This window comes from Siniperca chuatsi, linkage group LG12 (assembly GCF_020085105.1).
Source record: "Siniperca chuatsi isolate FFG_IHB_CAS linkage group LG12, ASM2008510v1, whole genome shotgun sequence".
Classification (NCBI taxonomy): Eukaryota; Metazoa; Chordata; class Actinopteri; order Centrarchiformes; family Sinipercidae; genus Siniperca; species Siniperca chuatsi.
The window spans coordinates 1,245,834-1,269,887 of NC_058053.1; the positions used below are offsets into that span (position 1 = coordinate 1,245,834).

Here is a 24,054-nt window from a genome sequence, read left to right on the forward strand (position 1 = left end):
ATACCGGAGGACATAGTGTCAGACCACGGACCCCTATTCATTTCCAGAGTTTGGAGAGCCTTCTCCCTCCTGGGTGTGACAGTAAGCCTATCATCTGGGTACCATCCGCAGTCGAACGGGCAGACGGAAAGGAAGATCCAGGAGATCAGCCAGTTCCTACATACCTTCTGCCATGGCCACCAGAACTCTTAGAACCAGTTCCTGGGTTGGGCCGAGTACGCCCAGAACTCCCTTCGCCAGCCTACTACTGGACTCACTCCCTTCCAGTGTGTACTTGGTTACCAATCCCCTCTCTTCCCGTGGTCCGGGGAACCATCAGAGGTGCCTGCAGTGGACTACTGGTTCCGAGAGAGCGAGAGGGTTTGGGACACAGCTCACCATCAGCTGCAACAAGCTCTTCGCAGACGCAGAATGACTGCCGAGCAATGACGATCCGCTTCCCCTGTCTATCAACCTGGTCAGAAGGTCTGACTATCTACTAGGGACATCAGGTTGCGTCTGCCCTGCAGGAAGCTCAGTCCCAGATTCATTGGTCCCTTCACCATCACCAAACAGATCAACCCAGTCACATAACAACTTCAATTACCACCTCAGTATAGAATCCACCCAACCTTCCATGTATCTCTCCTCAAACCTCACCACCCTTCTGTCCCTGTTCCCACAGAACCTGGCGCAGCAGCTGAACCCCCCCCTTCCTCTCATCCTGGAAGCTGGAGCAGCATACCAAGTCCACTTGGACTCCCTGCATCGTGGTGGAAAACTGGAATACCTGGTGGACTGGGAGGACTACGGTCCAGGGGAGCACTCATGGGTACCCAGGCATGACATCCTCGACCCCTCTCTGCTTGACGACTTCCACACCACTCACCCATATCGTCCTGCTCCCTGTGGACGAGGGAGACCATCACGGCGTCGGGGTCCTCGGCCCTCGGGAGCTGGGTGTGTGTGTGTGGGGGGGGGCTTCAGCGTGCCCCATCACCAGAATACTGATTATACACACCTGCTCCCCATCAGCACTCAATCACACCAGGATAAAATCACACCACTCACCCCAGACAGTTGTCTGGTCTCGTTCCAGACTATAAGGACTCCTCTCAACGACAACGTCTACTAAACATGATTCCACTTCAGCGTGTTCCCTCTTCATCGTGTTTCCACTCCATTGTGTATTCCACTCCATCCGGCTCCCGTGTGTTCCCACTCCAGCCTGTGTCTCCTTCCATTCCACTCCAGCGTGTTTCCTCTCCAGCGGGTGCTTTACTCCAGTGTGGTTTCCCTACTAACTAACCCACCATCATCTACAGATCCGTAAGCATAAGGACTGGATGAAGCTTCAGCACTTTGAGTTAGACAAATGTTACAGACATTTAATTACAAAAATCCTTTTTGTATTTACTTTTTGAGCTGCGGAGAGATAGTAACAAAAAGAGGGAACTTCATGCTAAAGACACAGTAACTTTGGAAGATACACACTTGATTTTTCTAACACAGACTGCTGATGTCTCATATGAACTTAAGATAAACTCTGGAATGTATTTTTGCACAGAACGAGGACTGTGGACCTCGTCCCCTGTCATTTATGTACACTGGGAGACTATTGGGAAAGGATCTCTTAAGGCCCAGTATAAACAGGTGGAATGATTACAGTGAGCAAAACCTGTTTCAGTGTTCATATAGGCACCCGACCATTGTTTTAAGACAGACTAATGAACCTGTTCTCTAGCGTGTGATCCCTCTCGTGGTGCAAAATGTAATACCAAAATTATATAGTTATTTGTAACAATATGGTACACGGCAGTTCAAAGCTGATACAGTTTGATTCAGCTGCAATTTTCATATTCATTCAGCTTGATAGGACTTGCTATTTTTACTTGTTCATGATTGAAAGTGTATTAGTTTTGAATGTGAAAGTTCTTTCTTGAACCTGGAAACATTAGTTTGACAAAAACAACTTAACTCAAAGTAAATTTTGTAAATGGACCTTGAGTTAAGTAACAATATTTCCTCATTTTGTATTTCATGGACTGAATCAGAAATGTCCCAGACAATTATGTCTAATGCCACACCAACAAAAGTAAACACGGGCAGTGATACACTGGATAACTGTTTGGCCCGTCCAAAAGGAGAATGAACTTTTCACTGAAAGCTCCTGACTAGGTGTTGTTTACCTTGGTTCCAGAATCTGTCATCCATCCAAATTTGGTATTTTTAGCAACGCTATATAGGCAGATGTTCTCGTAAATAAAACAGCTTATGGCCTCAGTAACTGCCAAAGTACACTGGCCTTTCCGTTCCAGTGTACCCAGGAGATAGTGTTGGCTAATGTAACTGGTCACTGGTTGATTGCTCCTCTCTGTAACTTCAGTTCCCACGTTGCCTTCTTAAGTGTAAATGGTGGTTTGTAGTACCACTGATTTATTTTATTGATACTGCTTGGCGTGTTACAGACTGCTAATGCAGTGTAAAAATATCAGTCAGTGTTGGATACAGTATATAGTATCAGCAGGAGAGGAGTTGGTCACACACACTGACAGATATGAATACACTCCCTGACAAAAGTCTTGTCGCCTATCCAAGTTGTAGGAACAACAAATAATAACTTGACTTCTAGTTGATCATTTGGAATCAGAAGTGGCTTATATGAAAGGCAAAGGCCTCTAGATTATGCTTATTTTACCAAAATATAATCTTATCATGCCTTGATTTTTAATTATTTTATTAGGAAAGAAAGGTCAGACTTTGCTTAGACAAAAGTCTTGTCACATCTTTAAATGATTCAACCAATCACAGATTAGAGCATCATCTGTGACAAATACTGTAATTAACACATTCCCAGGTGTGTAGAAGAAGAACCCCAGCACACCCAACCTTCATTTGAAATGCATCCTGACCTCTGACAGCATGCCAAAGATTCAACCACAGACCAAAGTGCTGATCATCAAGAGCCGGAAGACCATGTCTCCTGCTGAGGTGGCAGACATCTTTAATGTATCTAAATGTCAAGTGGAGAGGATAAGAAAAAGATTTGAAGAAACTGGTGAAGTTCATGACAGGCCCAGGTCAGGCAGACCCGTAAGACTACTGTTCGAGAGGACCGTTTGTCGGTTCGACAGTCCAGGGCCAGCCCTTTTCAACTGCAGCCGAGCTACATAACAACTGGTCACCAGAAACCCCTGTATCTACAAGAACAGTTTGTCGAATTCTGTCACACAGTGGTCTCAATGGCCGAATTAGTGCTCCGAAACCAGCATTAAACAGAAGACAACTAAAAAATCATGTTGCATTTGCTAAGGCCCACAGCTTACAGGAAGGATGGACGGTGGAAAAGTGGCTGAAGGTTGATTTTTCCGATGAATCATCTATTGCATCCCAATCGTCGCAAATACTGCAGAAGATCGGAACACGCATGGACCCAAGATTCACACAGAAAACAGTCAAGTTCGGTGGAGGAAAAATCATGGTTTGGGGTTAAATTCAGTATAGGGGTGTGCGAGAGATCTGCAGAGTAGATGGAAACAGTCTGAGGTATCAAGACATTCTTGCTGCCCATTACATTCCAAACCACAGGAGAGGGCAAATTCTTCAGCAGGATGGCACTCCTTCTCATACTTCAGCCTCCAAATCAAAGTTCCTGAAAGCAAACAAGGTCAAGGTGCTCCAGGATTGGCCAGCCCAGTCACCAGACATGAACATTATTGAGCATGTCTGGGGTAAGATGAAGGAGGAGGCATTGAAGATGAAACCAAAGAATCTTGATGAACTCTGGGAGTCCTGCAAGAATGCTTTCTTTGCCATTCCAAATGACTTTATTAATAAGTTATTTGAGTCATTGCCAAGACGTATGGATGCAGTCCTCCAAGCTCATGGGAGTCATACACATTATTAATTATTTTTCCACTGCACCATGACTTTATGTTCTGTACTGTACATTATTTCTTTTAAGTGACAAGACTTTTGTCTAAGCAAAGTCTGACCTTTCTTTCCTAATAAAATAATTAAAAATCAAGGCATGATAAGATTATATTTTGGTAAAATAAGCATAATCTAGAGGCCTTTGCCTTTCATATAAGCCACTTCTGATTCCAAATGATCAACTAGAAGTCAAGTTATTATTTGTTGTTCCTACAACTTGGATAGGCGACAAGACTTTTGTCAGGGAGTGTACACACACACTCACTAGAGAGTAAGAGAGTTGAAAAAATTAGTTTATGACAGCAGGATACATTTTTGATGAATTTAACACAGAATCTTGTTTGGATCAATCTCTTTTCTCAATCTTTTTTACACCCCTAACATTCACAGGAGTTCCCTTGCTGCAAGCAAGCATCGTAGAAAATTTCAGCAGCTAAAGCTTTAAAATATTTTATTTCAGTATCTCACTTGGGTTTCTTTCTATCTTTACGCTGAGAACTGAGACCTGTGCAGTTCACTCCATCTTGTCTGATGACCTTTCTCTTGTTACACTGACAAAATTATATATCCTCTCTGGCGTGGACAAAAGACGGCTTACACCTTCATATCAATCACTATCTTGAAGAATCCCATTTCCTCGCTCAGTCTGGAGGCAGGGACTTAATTGTTACTGTGCTTTTTTTTCACACAGCAGTGTTATGTGTTCCTTTTTGGTGTGAGGGCGCTTTATGGTAAGACAGCAGAATGGCTCAATGTAATGAGAGGTTAATTAAATAAAACACTTGTCTAATCACCTCATAACTCAACATAAGTACAGATATCAAATATGAGGCACTGCAGCATTGTCAGGTCAATAACACACAGAGAACATTACATGCATGATGTACAAGTTATCACCATGTTCAGAAATTAAAATCAGTAGATCAGTGGACAACAGTATATACAGTACAGATGGTTAACAAATTAAAGTAAAAAAAAACTTGAGTAAATGAAGTGCCTTGTATGGATGCTTCCATACAGGGCATGAGTGCACACTGAAAGTCTTTATGTGTATGAAAATGATGGGAATCACGTGCTATGGCCTAATAGAAGACTGCAAAGTTCTGGAGAAGTTATTGCCAGATAATTCTGAATGAAATCTTGCAGAGTAGAGGTCTTCATAGGTCCACAATTTTTGGGCCCAATGTGAAACAGACCAGGACCCGATCCCAATGTACATAAATTACTTTTTGAGTGTTGAACTAACTGTGTTGGATCTGATGACAGGGTAAACCTAAGTATAATTAGACCTGATCCAAAAGAACTAATCAAAAGCAAAGGGAAAATGAACTAAACTCAGTCTTAATGAGTTTCTGCGTGAAGTAAATGAGCGGTGCAAAGTACAGTAACCCATCTTGAAATAGAGCAGAAAAATAACAAGCAAGCATACCTGGTGGTGGACAAACTATACATTGACAGACAACTCTTCAGCCACAGGAACCTCTGAAACAATTACATAAAGTAATACAACCTAAACTCATCAACATGAAAAGAATTACACCTAACTTCATGTTCTAAGTGATCTTACCCTCTTTCCTAACAACCCAACTACAAAATCTTTAATCTCTGTCATTAACCTACATCATTATTAATCTTTAATATGGCAGCGGCGGATGGCTGCCCACCATTGAGTCTGGTTCTGCCAGAGGTTTCTGTCTCTTAAAAGGAAGTTTTTCCTTGCCACTGTCGCCAAATGCTTGCTCATGGTGGGATTTGTTGGGTTGGGTATCTGTAAATAATATTATAACGAGTACAGTCTAGATAGTTTCAGAGATAGATTAGTTTCATCTTCTCTCTGCCTCCATTTACACATAAGCATCTTTTTCAAAATCCCCTTACTTAATGTTGCATTATTGACTGTTGTTTTGTTTTTGTTTTATTTTGTTTTTTAGAAAAAGAAGTGGCACCCGGGCTGGCTGTGTTCTTTCAGAATGCCTTCATCTTTTTTAGGTGAGTATAACATGAAACTGGACTGAAAATAAACTTTGCAAGCAGTTGTAAAATATTAAAACATCACCTGTCTACACACTAGGTTTACCCAATATATATTAAAAGAGCATACCATTTTCCATTTGCATTTTAGAGGGGTGCAAACTTGTCACCTTTTTCGCGAAAATCGTTTGAATCCACAAAAGGTTGTGTGATTCGTGTAGTTTCAATGAGTTTTGGCAATTTGGGGTGGGGAGGGGTCTGCGAGGACAGAGTCAAGGGGAATGAAATGAGAACCACGCCTTCTGAAAAAAAAGCACCTGGCTTCTGTGCTGGGACGACTCATCGACGTAATCACCGTTATCGGTTACGGATGTACGTCGATTTGTACGTCATATCGTGCGTCGTCGTATCACAATGGAGTATTGCTGCACCCAGTCAAAGCATGGGTTCCCCCAGAGAAGGAGCTGCAGCATTAAAACCCTGTCCACAATCTCCCCTCGCTCTACCCCTCCTGTGCGGCCTACTGACAGTCACACATGCTCTGCAGAGAAACCCAGAGAGAGTCTCCTGTTTATGTAGGCCTACTTATGTTGGCGTCGATGTCATTCTGTGCCATGTTGGTTTCGATCGTTTCGATAGGCGACGTCATTAACAACAAGCCTCCTCCACATGCGGCTCACCGGCTGCAGTGAAAACGGAATTGCGTGTGTTTTTTGTGCGACTTTACAAAACATAGTGCTGACGAAGAAAGTCAACAGTGTGTATCACATTTTTCAAAATTAATTACAAAAATTTTTGTTTTGTTTTCCTTGCTGTATTGAAAACGTACCGAACCATGACCCTAAAACGGAGGTACATACGAACTGTGTATTTTGTGTAATGTTACACCCCTAGTGAACGCTAGTCATCACAATTTGGATGTAACGTTTGGTGTTAACGTTGTTTTAATGGAGTCTAACGTTAGCTAGCGTACTTGTTATTCCAAATTCCACATGTATAACATTACTGATGTTAGGGCTCTGGGACTACTCGTTTAATGCTACAATTTTGCCAACGATTACAACATAAGAGCGCCTCGGTCAAGTGACAACTTGACGTTAACGTTATCCCCTGATGGTTCTGTTTTTTTATGCTAAGATAATATTAATACTGCTAATACTGTCATAACCACTACGTGATTAAACTATTTTCTTTTAGATTTGTTTTGGAACATGAGACTAATTAATGAGACAATGGTGTAGACATTTAACCTAGCTAAAATGGACCTACCTTACTGATGTAGTTAAATGGATTGCTTGTTACAGTAGCCTTATTATGTCGCTTGAGAAGGGGGCAAATGCCGAGCTCATGGAAAAGAACAAGCTGAATTGAAATTACCTTGTGACAGTTTTTCTTATTTCTAGTGGTTGTGAAATCAATTTATAAATGTCATAGGCCTTTTAATTGACCAAACAGCAGTTGCAATAGGTCTAAAAGGTTTTTTTGAAACATGTGGGGACTGCAGACTGGAGCAGTAGGATATTGAAAATGTCTGTGAAGACATCTGCCAGTTGATCTGCACACACCTTGAGACCTGATGCTATCAGGTCCAGGTGCCTCGCATGGATTAATCCTTTTGAAGGATTTGCACACATCTGCCCCAGATATTACAAGTGGGCAGGGGTCCTGGGCCTTTGGTACCTCCTCAGCTGGGAAGTTGTTCTTCTCAAAGTGTGCATAGAAGGTGTTCAGTTCATCTGAGAGAGATGCAGACATTATCTCAGCACTGGTGGTTTTCCTTTTGTAGCCTGTGATAGTTCTCAGTCCAAACCATGTTTGGGGAGTTGGAGCCCTGGTAGTTAGACTCCACTTTGTCCCTGTATTGTCTCTTAGCACTATTAATAGTTTCCAGAGTGCATACTTGGACTTCCTGTATTCGTCCAAATCACCCGAGTTGTAAGTATCGGTCCGTACTTTAAGTTTGGCACGGACTTCCCCGTTAACCCAGGGCTTCTGATTTGGAAATGTCCGTACAGTAATCCTCAGTACAATGTCACAGATGCATTTGCCAACGAAGCTAATGACTGCGTCCGTGTAAGTGTTAATGTTGTTGTCCTGAAACACGTCCAGGGCTTGGTTGGTGTCGGCATGTAGTGGAATGTACAACTTTGTGAGAACGACCGTTCCCTTGGGAGATAATAAAGACGGCATCCGATCATAAGGTGCTCTAGGTTAGGAGAACAGGCCGAAGAAATGATCTCCACATCTGAGCACCACTGGTTGTTGATCATGAAGCACCTCCCCCTTACTCTTCCCCGATTTTATTGTCCGGCCCTTGCGGTGAATGGAGAGCCCCTTAGGAACAGTGGTTGAGTCCATGATCGAAGGGTCAAGCCAATTCTCTGTGAAAACCATGACATTACAGTTCTTAGTGTCCCGTTGAAAAGCCAACCTGCTCCTGAGCTCATCCAGCTTGTCCAGTGACTGGACATTTGCTAGAAGAATACTCTGAAACATGAAGAATTTTCACGTTTCCTCAGCCTTTCCAGGACCCAGGCCCGCAACCTTTGTTTCCTCTGTAATCCCAGCCATGGATATTCCCTATTGTTCGTTGATCGTGGTGAAAAAGTGTTGTCCACCAACAATCTAATGTGCAAAAGTTGTTTGTGTAGATTCGATGAGTTTTGAAATGGGGGGGAGGGCTATATATATATGTTGTATGATAGTGCTCGCTTTGGCGGTGCGCATGTTGCGAAAAAGAAAAAAAAACAAAATAAAACAAGGACACAAACAAAGTTGAGGAGGAGCTTGAGACACTGCAGCCGTCTCCGGCGCCATCTTCTAAATAACAGGTTTCAACACTGTGAACATCAACAGTGAACATCAGGTTTCGGCAGCAGGCTCTGAGAGCCCATCATAGTCCATCATAAAAGAGGCAGAGAGACTTCCTATTGAGCAATGCACAGCTGAAGTCCGGTGGCTTCACTATTTCTCTTAAACTTGGAAGTAAATTCCGATTATACTGTTCCCATAGTACTCTAACACATAATAGTTCATAGTACTCAGAACACAATCCGCAAATCCTATCCAAACATGAAAATTAAAAAGAAAACACTAGCGAAGAAGAAGGCCCAAATGAAGCCCCTGCTTCACCTGGAAATTTACTCCCGCAGGCTACTAATGCTAATGCACGCAGAAACAGACTTGGTTTTACTAGCCATCGAATTATTCCACACAGAGCTTTACAAGACAAAGCAGGAAATTTGTGCCAGAATTGATTCATGAATTGAAGAAATTACAATCGCTCTCAGACAAGTGATTTTTAAACTGGAGAGGGACTTTAACCGAAAAGTAGAAGCAACTCTGGTGGCTTTCTCGGCTAACGCTGTGGCTATACAAGAGTTCAGAGTAGCAGTAGCAGCTAACTCTGATGCCGCAGCCCACCAGAAGTCCAAAATCAAGCGTCTCTCAACTTTACTCTCCAACCTCTCAGATGAGTGCCTGGATTTGGAAGGCACTCCAAAGACGGTTAGGTTATGAGACAGAACTTAAGCATCACAGGGGTCAAGGAAGGAAAAGTTTTTGAATTACACGGCACATGTCACTTCCTTCAGCGGTCCTATAACCACTTCATAACTGGATGATGTAAATGTCATCATAGTTTTGAACTACAGTTGGACACTTAATGTGTGTTTTCAGGGATCAGTTTAATATGTTTACATTGAAGAGTTATTTCTACATACTGCAAAATTAAGATTTCACCCTTTCCTTGTTTTAAAGGATGAATATGGCAGATTTGTTTTTTACTTTTGTTTAAATAATTCAAGAGTATTTCTTAATCGTTTTAGGCCATAGTTAGTCTGTGAAAGGTCAGGTACATGTCAGGGGTTTTGTTGGAGGGGGGAATCTACTGATCTGCAAAGGGGATGGTATCGCCACTCAGATCTAGCTGCCCATGGACTGTCTTCAGATTCTGCTTCACTCAGATAGTAATATGCAGGAGAATCCAGTTAAGCTTTTTGAATTTGGTGATCACCTTAATAAATTAGCAACTTCGCAAAATGGATAAGGATCTCATCATTCAACAGTAGAGTTCAACAGTTTTACAAATCCCTACACACATCCCATAATACAGCAGGGGTCTCCTCAATACAAGAATTTCTGAATCAGTGTAATTTGCCATCATTGAACGAGATTGAGGACACCATCTGAGGCACCACAATCACCAAAACCATAATACCATCAAAACATTAAAATCTGGTAAAAAACAAACAAACAAACAAACAAATAAACTGGCCCTGATAGGTTTTGGAATTCATTTTATGTGAAGTTTGTAAATCCAGAACCCAATGTTACAAAAGATGTATGTGTTTGCATTTACTAATCAGTCTCCCCCCCCCCCGTTTCTGGAGAATCTAGGTAAGATTATTGGTTTGGTTTGGTTTGCTCAACACTGATCAAAAAATAATTCTTGCCAAAATGTTTGCAGTGTTGTCTGCAATTTATTCAAACCAGCTTTATACCAGAACGTACTCACCCAGGTTATCACAGGAAGCTCTTGCAGTTACCTCACTTGATGCGGAGAAAGCCTTTGAAGTGGGGCTATCTTTTTGAAGTTCTCAGAAAATTTCACTTGGGAGAAAATTTTGGAAGGTTGGTGGTTCGATCCCGGCTTCCCCCAGCCCACATGATGAAGAGGACCCAGTTAAACAACTAACACAAAAAACATTTTACTTTTTTCATTTGTTATTGAGCAAACTTACCAACATTAATTGTCTCTGTTGGAAAAAGTATGTGAACGTTTGCTTTCAGTACCAGATGTGACCCTCTTGAGCAGCAATAACTTCAACCAAACATTTTCTGTAACTGTTGATCAGTCCCACACATCAGATTACAAAAGTCACAGAATAAGCAAACAACATCTATGTAAATACAAGTCAGAAGGTGGTTTGGCTCTGCCAAGTTTTTCATTATACTATTGGTCAGCCAACTTAAGTTGTAATTTTAAGTTGTGGCCAAATTAATCTCAAGTAGTTAATTGGTTAAGGTTGGAGAGAGAGGACTGTGCACCCCTAGATATTGCCTCCATTGCAGTTCCAATAAAGAAATCCACCTTGTTGAAGAAAAACTTGTACTGAAGAGATGTCCTCAATTGAATAAAAGAATAACTCGGTGAGCCCCAGTTGTTGTTACACGAATATATGGATTTATTACAAACAGATCTGTCGACAGAGAAGCAATGTAGCAATGTGGGCACAGGCAACACAATACTTAACTTTGCATCAAAAAGGTACACTTCTTATAGCAGAATGATGGGTGGTGGTTTACAGGTTACATTATCTACAGATGAGACAAAGAAAGAGACTGTCTCTGTCCCAAGTTATCAGTATAAGAAGAACAGAGACTTCTGGGACACTTCTATCTTATGATAGGCACATCTAGTATCCCATAACCCAAAACAACATAATCACAGGGCCTGAGGCCTCCTTTGTGAAACCATACTTTAGTCAAAGTGTCATAAATTCTATTACACCCATAAACCCCTTAGTCACTCCCAAATTTCTCCCACACACCTACAGTGATAATCCCATTATTCATAGCACCACCTGTATATGGAAACAGGCGAAGAGATCGCTTAGTTTAAGAGCACTCTCGTTGCACTCCCCTGTCTAAGATGGGCATTGCTTTTTTTTACTATGGAAACTCAATGGTAGTTGTTTAGTTGGGGATTTAAATGTGGATAACACATTTGCCAGTTTCCAGCAATTCCAGGAAAAATACTTCAGATACCTACATGTAAGAAATTATATTAAATACTTGCCCAGCTTTGCTGCTTCAGAACCAGATAAAATAGATATTTCTCTTAAGTCTATTTCTAGCACTAAAAGGATATCTTTCTGAAATGATGGCTACAAAGTGTGAACTCTCCCTCCATGGAGACCATAAAACAAGCATGGGAAAAAGAAGTGGGTGAGCAGATATCTGAAGACACCTGGAATGATATCTATATGTACATACATGTTCTATAAATGCCAGACAATGTTTTATTTCAATTTAAGGTGCTGCATAGGTTATAATATTCAAAGAGTAAACGCCACAGTATTTTTCCTTTTTCTTTTGTCCAAAGTTGGCCAAGTATTGGGAGGACATTTTCTGTATATTTTCCAACGTGATTGGTATGACAATGCCTCCCAGTCCCACGCTGACCATTCTTGGCACAACAGAGACACTGAACACATGGGTGCCTCAATGACAATTTATTGCCTGTGGCCTTATAACAGCAAAGAAAGTCCTGCTCCAGAATTGGAAAACACCTCCAAGAATCGGGTTCTCTTTGAAGGACAAAGTAGGTTACTTTAGGAAGACCTGGTCCCCCTTCATTGCTTTTCTGGAAGAAGTCCACACCAAACCTGCTTCTAATCATCAGACAGTTCATGAGGAATCAGACTAGAGTGGCTTACTGGATAGAGTTTTGCTCTTCACACTGAATCAAATTCTACGCCCCCGCCCCGTTTTGAGTTTGTTATATATTTTGTTTCTTCTATAGTTAAATATTCTTTAACATGTTAAATAATTTAACATATACATTCAGCGACAGGAGAGAGGAGATGAGAAAGCACAAAACAGTCATGTGTTGTAATACCACTTGTCAATCAATCAATCACTTTATTTATATAGCACCTTTCAGAGAAATCAAATGCAATTCAAAGTGCTTTACAAGGGATTAACAAAATATATTCTAAATTCATGTTTCTATCTTTCACCAAACTATTAACTTACATTGTAACACACACTTCATTCAAACTCTGACAGAAACAAAGTAAAACTCACAACAGTGTTGTGCAAGTTCACAGTTCACAAAAGCTATCTCAAAGTTCACTTCACACAGATTAAAATGAACTAGTTCACGTTCATTGTTCACAATTTAGAATTTTGAACTAAGTTACCAGTACCAAAAAATGAACTAGTTTACGTTCATTTCTTCCGTTTTTGTCCTTTATGCTGTGATTTTGACTTGTGTGGAGGAACTTTGCGGCTGTTGGCTCGACTTACCCTTTAAGAATTTCTTGTGATCATCATTCACTCGCAGATATTTCCCAAGACTGGCGGGATGCATGCAGCATGCCGGGTGCCATAAAACACAGTGCATGAGCGTCGTTCACTCCCACGAGAGTTAACAATCATTAACCGCAAACGAATACGTTCAGTTCAACGTTCACCAAAAACGTGTTCATTGAGTGGCGCTCTTTGAGCACGTTCATGCACACCACTACTCACCAAAACTGTAATGGTTAGTCTTTAAACTGTTCCAACCATCACTAACTCTGGTTTCAACTAAATAAATCCGTAAGCCACCGAATTAGATGTGAAAATTATTCTGCATGCTGTCTCTGCCTCTCTCGACCACCGACCTCCCTCTCGCTCCTCTCCTGCTTGACGACCTCCGTCTGAACGCGCCGTGTCTCCGTCGGCCCTCGGAGTCAGTCCTGGTCGGAGCCACTGTAAATCACCTCGGTACTATATTCACTGTTGTCAAACTGGCCTCTGTCGGTCTCAGAGGCTGTGTTCGGTCCCGGTCTGGTCGTGTTCACTGGGAAGCTGCTGATCCCAGTTCCGGTGCCCGCTCACCCAACTCCGATTCTGGTGCTCAGTCAGCCATTAGGACTGCTTAGTTAGCTGCACGGCTGACTAGCTAATGGCAGTTAGCAGCACTTGTGACCTGATATGTGATATGCTGCCCCTTATTGATTTGGAGTATGAATTCGACAGGTGGAGATGAGTCTCAGTTCTTACATATTGCCCCTTTAATGTCAAATTATCACAACAAAGACATATTTGTCTTAGTTAATGTCAAGTTGTTATAACAAAGACCTTTAATAAAATGTCAACTTTGCATTAAAAGTGACATAATTGACAGAATGACACTTCATAAACACTCCTTCATGGTTATGACAGTGTCATGTCAGTCTTATGCACACCCCTTCAAATTAAGTGTTGCCTATGTTGCTAGATGCCCAGAACTGGATATAGCTCCCAAACTTAAATTTAATATTGATGACAAGAAAAATAGAAATATCTCTGGATACATGTAGATATGGAAAAGTAAATACACTCGACCCTTCCCACCATCGCTTGTATCACTACGGAAATGATAGAATGTAAACATGGTTGTTGGAGAAATGATCGTTTAGCTTCATATATTAATCACGACATATTAGTCATTACATCGTTATACAGTCAGTGGCCAGTCTATTTTTATGATGCAACACTGTCATAGAGCTGTTAATTCAATTATATGTTTTAGCATTGAGGTCATAGTTAAAGGTGTTGCACTGGACTACATTATATTTAGAGGTGTTTCTAATTTTTTGTCCTTCCCATTTTACTTCACAGTAATCTGAAACAGCATCAGAAATTTGTAGCAGAAAACACAAGCAGTCCAAGCTGGCAAATCACAGCTGGTGGTGTGGTGTCCATGTGGCATCTCCGTAGCCACTAGTGAGGTTACAGTTTTTAGGAGGCACACGTCAACTACGGCGTAGGCTCCGTAGCTACACCGTAACCCCTTTAACGCAACTATAGATCAACCTGCATATCCCCCTGTTCAAAACTATTAAACTAAAAGTCTGAAACTGACACAAAATAGCCAGTATAAGTCTACATATAAGTCAGTTTTCACAGCTGAAAGGTAACTTTTTGTCAATTGTCAGTCCAATTGATCCAGTACACAAAAAAAATTAAAAATAACAAAAAGGAAATCTGTGTATCATAGCTTGTACCCCTAAAATACACTTAAAATAAGATGGTAGAGGAGAAATTTGACCTGCTTCATGAATATGTGGATTTTATACTACAGTAACCTGTTGTCTTGTCCAAACGTCTAAGCCTCACACATAGGTGTTATGGTACTGCTTTGGTAGGTGTGCAGCAACAACAGTACAGCAAACACTTTATGGGCTGAACATTACAGAGGATGTTCTTACCCTTGTGATGGAAAAAACTGTAGCTGTTGTTTGTGCTGCAGAGATCACTGTCCTGATGTCGTGTTTTTTTCCCCGTCTCTCTGTAGCACTCTGATCTACAAGTTCGGCCGGACTGAAGATTTATGGGGTTAGAGGGTCTGTCTTATTACTGACTGTCTTTACTCTCTCTTTCACACACACAACACCAACACATGTTTTGTAATCTCTTGTTTTAACTAAAAAAGCTATAGAATCTCCAGTCCAAACACACACATTAATTCACAGAATGTTTTATAACCTGCATTTGCTTTTTAAACAGAAACCCATTACTGCTGCACCACACACACACACACACACACACACACACACACACACACACACTGACTGTGTCAACAGGCACATAGTGGTGTAGCTATTTTTATTAGTTTATCTGTGTTGTTCTTGAGAAAATAATTTGACGTTTGAAAATGTTTGTATTTTAAATAAGGGAATTCCTGTTTATTATTGAGAACTGAATAGCCAGGTTCATTTAGTTTCGTTGTATCTCAGATGCTTCTCAAGTGTTAATTCATGTCATTGTTTGTTTAATATGTTGGGAAATCATCATTTTTCTGGGGACAGGCTAATTTATTGACATAAATACATTTTGAAGTGGATGCAAGAGTAAACACACCACCATGGGTCTGATTCATATTAGGGTCAATTTCCTGCTGACAGATTAGTCTCTGTCGTTCTGCCTTAGGATGACATGTTTTTTAAATAGTCTGTTTAGTCCTCTTGTACTTTGTCCTTGTTTAGCTCTGCTTTTACCAGAAAATGTCTTGTAAAGTGAGATATAATTATTCAGATACATGGGATTTTTTCGGTAGCCATTTTAAGTATTTCATTATAGAACAAATATTGTGAAGCTGTCAATCAGACTGCTGTAGTAACAGTATTAAAGGACTTGTAACGGACTACTTTACACTCCTTCCTATCACATATAGACATGTGCAACAGACCATTTTTTTATGTAATAAGATACACTTGGACCCTAAAGCTTTGACTTGCATGGAGAAAAAAACAAGATGGAAAACCCTGGGGAAATGGGATTTGGGGTTAGTTCCTATCTTTTTTTAAAATGTTCTGACTTTTCAATAGCTAAAAACGTGAAAAATAAAGAAAATGTTTTATTAGAGAATGCTGGACAATGCGTATCTTTCCTTCAGCTGTCCAAAAGCTGCAGAGTACAATTTTTTGTCATAATGTAGTCAGGCAGTTTTAGTAGAACTGGGAGAGAGCAACTGCGACCTGCCGCTTGTCAAGAGGAATGCTGTGGGAGATAATTTACTTTTTATAGTAATCCATGGCCATCTATAAAATGGTGATTGAGCCTCCATTGTACCTGAATCTACACAAAGTGGCTTTACTTGGTAAGAACAAGCAATTTTTTACTGAAGCAAGCCCACAGTTTTTACATTTCACATCTCCCAAACCTGCTAATCATGTATGTCGTAACTACAGCTACAACTACATTCACAGACACTAATTCTTAACAGGTTTTGAGTATGTAGAATGTTCACAGTGGAGAAGTGACGAAATTGGACTGTAACAGGAGTGTGTTAGTGTTCCTCGACCTCAGTCATTTAATCCATTTTTAATATAAAAATATTAATTGGTGCAGGTTCAAAATAATTTTAAAGCAAAAAAATGAACAAAAACTAAAGGGATGTTTTCATTTTCATTGCAGAGTAACACGATTATTCCACCATCACTGAAAACAAAAGAATTTTACTACACGATGAGTTCTAGTTTAGTGAGTAAACTCCCTTCTCTTTTACTGAGACCTATAAATACAACATGAACCAAAATAAAGTGAATTAAAACAAGTCTTGCTTCATATAAAATCAGTGTGCCATCTGTGTATGTAGATACACTTGTCGGTTGCCTGTATAATAATTCTCCCACTTGCAGCTGCTACAACCTCTGGGAAGAGGTGTTAATCACAGCATCCCCAAAACAACACCTGTAAATGGACAGCACTTCATTTGATGCAACAGATTGGGCACAATAAAAACTAAGCATCAATGTTACAGCCACTTACAAAACCCATGGAGCCCAAAATCATAATTGTGAATATTATAGAAATAACTGTACAGCCCCTCTCACAACAAACTAACCATCTAATCCATAAACTTGAATGGCCAGTGTGTTAATGAAGTCAAGAGGTTTGAGTGAATGTCGGTCTGGAAGGACTTATCAACTCTCCATCAAAAACAAGCTTTGTAAACATTGGAACTAATTCTACTATGAAATGCTTCAAACATGTTAAGAACTGTATTGATTTTACAGCCATTATGTAATCTACTGCAATAAAAAGAACACAAGAAATGTCTGTGTGGCAGTCTTTATTCTTCATCTAGGGGAAACTTGTTTTTTTCTTATTTTTTGGCCTTTTTGCCTTTATTTGAGAGACAGGAAATGTGTGTGTGTGTGTGTGTGTGTGTGTGGGGTTCTTTATTGTGAGTCAGTGTCTGACCTGAAAAGGTTCAAGGCCAATTTCACACACACGATTTTAACTCATCACCACATATAAAGTTTAGGATCATTACATCACATACAAAGAAGTTTATAAAAATACATATTTTGGCAATGTTTAGATCGGGCAGAGAAAAATGGTGACATCAGACAAACGCAACATCATGATAGTCAGAAAATCTAGACTGGTTGGAAATTTACAACAGAGAAAGCAAAAAAGGGTCAACAGGTGCCAGGATAGGGTTCAGTATTGTTCAAGAATAAAGAAACTCTGGCACAGAGTTACGTATTTCTAAAAATCCGAAAAAGCAGAACACTTACCAGTCTGCAAAGTAGATGTCAATGCTAGAGCCCAAGGGCCCAAAGCAGAAGTGAAATGGCTGCTAGGGGACCCAAACACTTTGGGTCTTACATCCATTTTTTTCATAACTGACTTATTTGAAGAGCAATCCCCGTTTTGTTATGGTCCGGAGTAGTGATCTAAACTGATGCGACACAGATGAAAGATCATGTCTCAACTTGACCCTGAACCTCTTGCTCTTCTTGCAGGATGGCTTGAGGTCCAGTGCTTATTGATTCATAAATCTCAAGAAATATGCAGGAGTTTCAGTCAAAGTTTCCTTGCAAATTACAACTAATTACTGATTTTGAGGGAGTTACACCACATGTAATGATTAGGGATTATCAAATCCTCCTTAGAGCCAGACAAAAGGTAGTCTGCTGTAGTAATGTTTCCTGTTGAGTTGTATCTGTATGTCTGTAGTTTGTTTTATGACCGAGTAAGCCCCAAACCAAACCTAGTTAATGCTATCAGCTTTATAAGCTGCTGCTGATCTGGTTCATTAATGCTTATAAAGCACAAATGTTGTGATAGTTATTAAAAAGTGCAAAGAAATGGAAGTGATAAGCATCATATAAAAATATGAAATAGTGTTTTTAAGAAAGCAGCAGCATTCTTGGCTCAAATGAAGGTGTGATGTTCCCTAAAACATGTACATGTGGGTAAGCTGCACTGATCCTGTGTGATTGCTGTCTGCATGTGGGTTTAACTGTTTCTAATGAGCTGAATTATGTCCACTGTGGCTCTCCATAGAACGACATTTCTGTCATTTTAGAGGCCAAGGTACACACAAATAGACATCTTACAAATTCGAGTGCTACTTTTCATGGCTCCCTTTTCTCTCCTGGAGTGAAAACTAAATGTAGACTCTCTTCCCAGCAACTGACCTTTCACTTTAAATCAAGTCGTCACTTATCGTAATTCTAAATGCATCTCAGCAGAAAGTCTGGCCTCAGGGAGAAGCAGACCAGATAGAAATGTGGGGCAGTCAGGACAGCAGGTTACAGTCTCCAACAGTTCAGTCCTCAGGTCTGATCCCCACAACAGCAAAATGAGAAGGTCACAAAGAGGAGGTGTAGTGCAGAAGCAGATGGAGGGCAGCTGCTTTCATTCTCTGACCTCCTCTGGGGTAATGCAGGAGATGACATCCCAGTGCTCCTCACTGCTGCTGCTGGTGGAGATGGGATTGTGATGCACATGAAATGTGTTGAGGAACTACAGGAGAAAAGAAAACCTGTCAACCTTATTTAAATAACAGTTACCTCGAGATAGTGAATTGTTGTGAATAAGTCACCTGCATTTTAAGTTGTTGGCGATGGAGCTAATTTCCTGCCAAAACATAAACAAAACATGTTTTACAAATGCCCTACGGTTCACTAACAAACACAGTGTGCTTTGCAAATACAAAACGTACCTATCAAACATATTTCTAATACATCGTGCTTCAGAAACAAATACAGCATGTCTGCCAAGTACAAAGAAATATCACATGACTTTTGGCACAACCTGTCCGCTGTGATTGTGCTAAAGATTTTCTCACAAATGTCCTGACAAACCTCCCCACACATTTAAATTGACTCATAGCGCCACTTGCTGTTGTGGAGGGCGAATTACTCAGGACATTTGTATTATGTCTTAGAAATATGTTTGATATGTATGTTTTGTATTTGCAAAACAGAATGCATTAGTTTGTTAATGGTGATTTGTATTTGCAAAGCACACTGTGTTTGTTAGTGAACCGTAGGGCTTTTGTAAAACATGTTTTGTTTATGTTTTGGCAGGAAATTAGCTCCATAGTTGGCAGGTTGATGGTCGACTTGTTGTTTGAGCAACAAGGAAGTGGCCATTATCATATCTCCCGCACAGCACCGGGATCAGCTGGTCATGTTACAACGTGTACAGTCGTGGTGACTGATCAGAATGTGTTGGTATTTGTGTTTTACTATGTGTATATAACATTATGGCATAACAGAAGTTGTCTGAATGTGGCCATTCAAACCAAGTGTTAATACAATAATACTTCATCCAAACACAGTGGAAATTAACTTGGAGACAGTCCAGTTTCCATGACATGGATATTGTGTAACAAGCTGATTATTCAACTTTATATTATTAATAAATATATATATATATATATATATATATATATATATATATATATATATATATATATATATATATATATATATATATATATATATATATATATATATATATATATATATATATATCTCACATATCTGGGTGGAAGATGTGTTTTAATTGATGTTGATAAATCAGATTCCAGACCAACAAATCAAAAATCAGCTGGTTTAGTGAGTGTATGTGAAGAATGCAAGTAATGCTAATTAAGTTAGCACCAGAGCTCTTAAATTTTCACCATAGAAACTAAATAAGTTAGTTGCTAATTGAGTTAGTTGTCGCTAGTTAATGCCTTTTTCATCTGATGTGGAGGTGTAGGCCATATGACCTGCTCATAAATATGGACGTGTTTCCAACTTTGAGAAACGTATAGCAGGCTGTGTGAGCATGACTGAGATTACATTTACTATAGGCAGCAATAGCAACTGCAAGTCAAGAGACAAAACCTGAACTGGAACAAATGAAAAATGGGCGGCCACGTGAGCTCAATAACAGAATGCAGAATAATCCGTTTTATTCTGCACAACCCAGCTAGTCCAACTTCATCATTCTGCAGGACTCCAGTAAATCAATCGCTGTAAATAAATCACTATATTTCCATGACTCCTTCAGCTTCATTAATATTCACAACAATCTGCTAACGAAACACTCACTGCAATGAAATATTCCTGTCTAACAATACATCCTATTTACCTAACTTACTGTCTGATAAACACATGGTATATACAGTGTGACCCAGTGGTTGTGTGGTGAATGTGTTTATCAGTGTTAGTGCTCACGTCGTCGGGGATCTCGTATGGAGGTCGCAGCCACTGTTTGATTCTCCCACGTTGGAAGATAAGGATGTACGCTATCACAGGTACCAGAATGACCAGGATGATGACAGCCACCACAACTACTAGAATCTCTGTTTGTTTTAGGTTTTTTCCTGGGAAATGCAAAGGTACACACACACACACACACACACACACACACACCCACCCACAAACAAACAAACGAGAGAGACAGTAGCAATCCATTACCATGTTTATGACTTCAGAGGATTTATGAGCTTTAAAACTTAGCAACTGATTCAACTTCGTGACATTACAACTTTAAAAAAAGATCACACTAACAATGAGATTACACAGCTGCAGAAGCATATGGACTTCTGGTGGTTTGTAGCAGAGTAAAAGTAATAATCCACTAAAAATAATCCAAGCAATCCTTGCTTCACCAATAAATTGCAAATATGCAAAAGGAGTGCATTTATCCATGTTGTGGAGAAACGGAGTGTTTGAAACATACCAAATATACAGACCAATGGGGGAGAAGAGCCTTATGCTGCAGGAGTGGTTTGAGAAGTTTCTATGGACGTTCTGTTGCTTTTTCCTGCGAAGCTGCTACTAACTTTTCAGAGCCACATTATACTCAAGAGATTTTCAGTGGACTATTACTTTACAAATCATGAATACTGCACAATGCTGGCAATCATTTTCCAATGAGTACCATTTGTTTTAGGATTAAGTGAGTTCCAGGCGAGCTGTTTCTGACATTGCTATGAAAATCAAATACAGACTTACATTAAAATCAGTATTTCATCATAATGAACATTTAATCAACTTCATTTTTAATTAAAAGCTTCTATATCCAACGATTGTTTAAAACGCATCCATCCGGGTGCGTTCAATCAGCGCTCCTTATTATGTTTTGATGTCCTGAAAACAAAGCATTCAATGTAATGCTTTTAGCAACCGACTGTCAAATGTTGGATGTCAGTTCTTTGTTAAACACAGCATCATGGCAGACTTTGTAAAATGGCCTCTGCTTGCAGCTGCATTACCATACAACAAGGTAATGAATGTTTACCGTGATGGGTTATCTACCTCTACCAAGTGTCAAGTCTCTTCAACATTAAACTGATTTTCTTACAGCGCTACAACTGAAGCCACTGGCTGTCAGGAAACTGTCAAGGCCAAAACAAGCAACACAGACAATTTGGTTCTTTAATGTCTCAAAAACATTTTTTTTTCCTGGCTGAAAAACTTTCTTAGCAGCAGCAACTACAAACATGGTCTTACTTGACTCAGGGATGACCACACACTGGGTACAGCTGGGCAGTCCGAAGGGTTTATTGAAGTAAATATACTGCACCTTTGTACAGTAATGCTGTCCCTCCTGTAGCTCGTTGAAGGACACTGAAGAGACATCATCTTTAAACTTCTGTAGAAGAGTGGAAGGCAGTTGGACAACATTAACACATATTACAGATATAAGGCCAATTTTTCCTATTCACTTAACAAATACTGTTTCCCACTCTCACTAGTAACATTTGGGAAACTATCTTTGTGATTGCATCATGAAAATAGTCAAGTTTGAAGATATTTCATTTCATGGCCATTGTCAGGTCAAACTAATTACGGGTAATACTGGAAAGACTGGAAGCACCCTGAAACTCTAATTCAGTTCTTGTTCCAAACAGGCCGGGGGAAATTGTGAAACCAGAAATGTAGGCAGCTAGCCATGAAACGGCTACGTGCTTGGCCCTGAGCAACTTCTATCAACCTGCTAAAGGTTTGTGTACTTTAGGGTCAACTTTAGGAATTATGATAGGTCCACACTAAGCCAGATACATTTAAAAACTGATCTTTTTCTCTCCATTTTGGCCTTCCGCCCACATTAAGCTGGCATTGTTCACAAACGGAGCTTTTTGACAAAAGTGTCCAGAGTGGACAAATCTTAAAACGCAGACTCAAGTTTTAGTGTGAATAAAGAAAACTGAACTTTTGGAGAACAATGACGTAAGCATAGTCAACGGCGGTGTGGCAGTGAAGAAGATAACACGGGGTGCCGTGGTGGCCTGTGGGTAGAAGGCACCGGCCATGAACTGCAAGTCCAGCGGGGGACCATTGAGGACATGTTGTTCCTCATCCTTCTCTTCCCTCATTTCCTATCATCTCTGTCAACTGTATTAAAAGGCATGAAATGTCCAAAAACTTTTTTTTTTTTTTTTTTTTTTAAAAAGACAACTTCCTGTCTCTCTCTCATTTTTAACATCAATATAGCTTATCAGTCAATACAGCTGCTTATCAGTCAATACAGCTGCTTATCAGTCAATACAGCTGTTGACATTCATTTGCATTTGTTTAATTCGTTCGATGACCTCACAATTATAAAGTAGTGATTTGACAGCGCAGGAATGCCTGGTAAACAGGTAGAACTTATGAGCCACTATCAAAACACTAATCATCATTTGGTTGTTTGTCAACAGGGACAGAAATCTATTTGAATGAAAACTAAATTGTGTAATTGGTTGTATTAAAACACAGTGTCCCACTGCTGGTCACATGTTGGCTGTGATCATCGTTTTGTTGTTTGCTGTCCAAAATAGCAGGAAGAAGAAGAGATTTGGCCTTTTGTTTCAGTGTGGAAGGAGATCATTACAAACATGACCTGACATGTTTTTACACCTAAACAGCATTTCCAAACTTAACCAGCTGACGGCAGGTTCAGACCCACGAAGCTTCGGCACCCATGTTCAGACAGGACGCGCGTCAAGCATCCCATACTTGCAACCCTTTTGATTTTCCTGCACCTCCCCCGGCTGTTCTCCTGGAGTTTAGTATCACTGCCGTTTGTGATTGTGTTTAAAATGATGTACTTATTCCACATATTTGTGTCTAAACAGAGCGAGAGAAAGAGCGAGAGGAGCGGTGCAGGGAAATGCGCTTCTGGTGTGTACTGCTCGTGCAAGAATTGACATATCGCAGCACTTCCGCCTCCTGTCTGAACCCAGCTTTAGCGTGAACATAGATCACCTACAGTACACATAAAACAAGAAGCAACATTCTGTATTCTTGCTAAACTGCCATGGTTCCTCACCTGCAGGGGCTCTCCTTTCTTGCCATAGTAAACCCTGTACATTGCATGGCCCCCATGTTCCAGAGCCAAACTGTGGTTCCTACTCAGATATACAGTCAGGGAGCCAGGCCGTGCTGTCAGACTGACTTCAGGAGTACAGGAGCCACCTTGAAGAGCAGAACAAATACATACAAAATCAGGACTGCTCTACGCCACCTGCCCTCTGTCAATATTGTAGGTGTGAGATCTCATATGGCCAACAATAACCTTTCAGACCTAAAATAACCTTAACCTACAGATCAGTCAGCACTATGATTGTCATGAAGTCATGAAAGCTTGCTATGGGTTTGTTACGCTTTTGAGCCTTCACACCACGTGGTTCCCACCATG

General features: G+C 40.3%; 2 protein-coding genes across 5 annotated transcripts in view; one reads left to right on the plus strand and one right to left on the minus strand.

Moving 5' to 3' along the window:
* Positions 1-16,005, plus strand: part of LOC122885063 (transmembrane protein 50B) — a 40,685-nt gene extending 24,680 nt beyond the window's left edge. For 3 of the 4 annotated variants that reach the window (XM_044215694.1, XM_044215696.1, XM_044215695.1), the window contains 2 exons: positions 5,844-5,901; positions 14,933-16,005. In XM_044215694.1, coding sequence (XP_044071629.1) covers positions 5,844-5,901; positions 14,933-14,978 — 104 coding nt within the window. In that variant the 3' untranslated portion in view covers positions 14,979-16,005. Of the gene's footprint in view, positions 1-664; positions 1,309-5,843; positions 5,902-14,932 lie in introns of those variants that run through there. The other variant, XM_044215693.1, reaches the window with a different exon arrangement.
* Positions 16,006-17,195: 1,190 nt separating this feature from the next.
* The window catches only part of ifngr2 (interferon gamma receptor 2), a 15,237-nt gene continuing 8,378 nt past the window's right edge, over positions 17,196-24,054 (minus strand). Inside the window, exons 4-7 of the mRNA XM_044215692.1 lie at positions 23,686-23,831; positions 21,885-22,026; positions 20,604-20,752; positions 17,196-18,897 (exon numbers count right to left, since the gene is read on the minus strand). Coding sequence (XP_044071627.1) covers positions 18,790-18,897; positions 20,604-20,752; positions 21,885-22,026; positions 23,686-23,831 — 545 coding nt within the window. The 3' untranslated portion in view covers positions 17,196-18,789. The remainder of the gene's footprint in view (positions 18,898-20,603; positions 20,753-21,884; positions 22,027-23,685; positions 23,832-24,054) is intronic.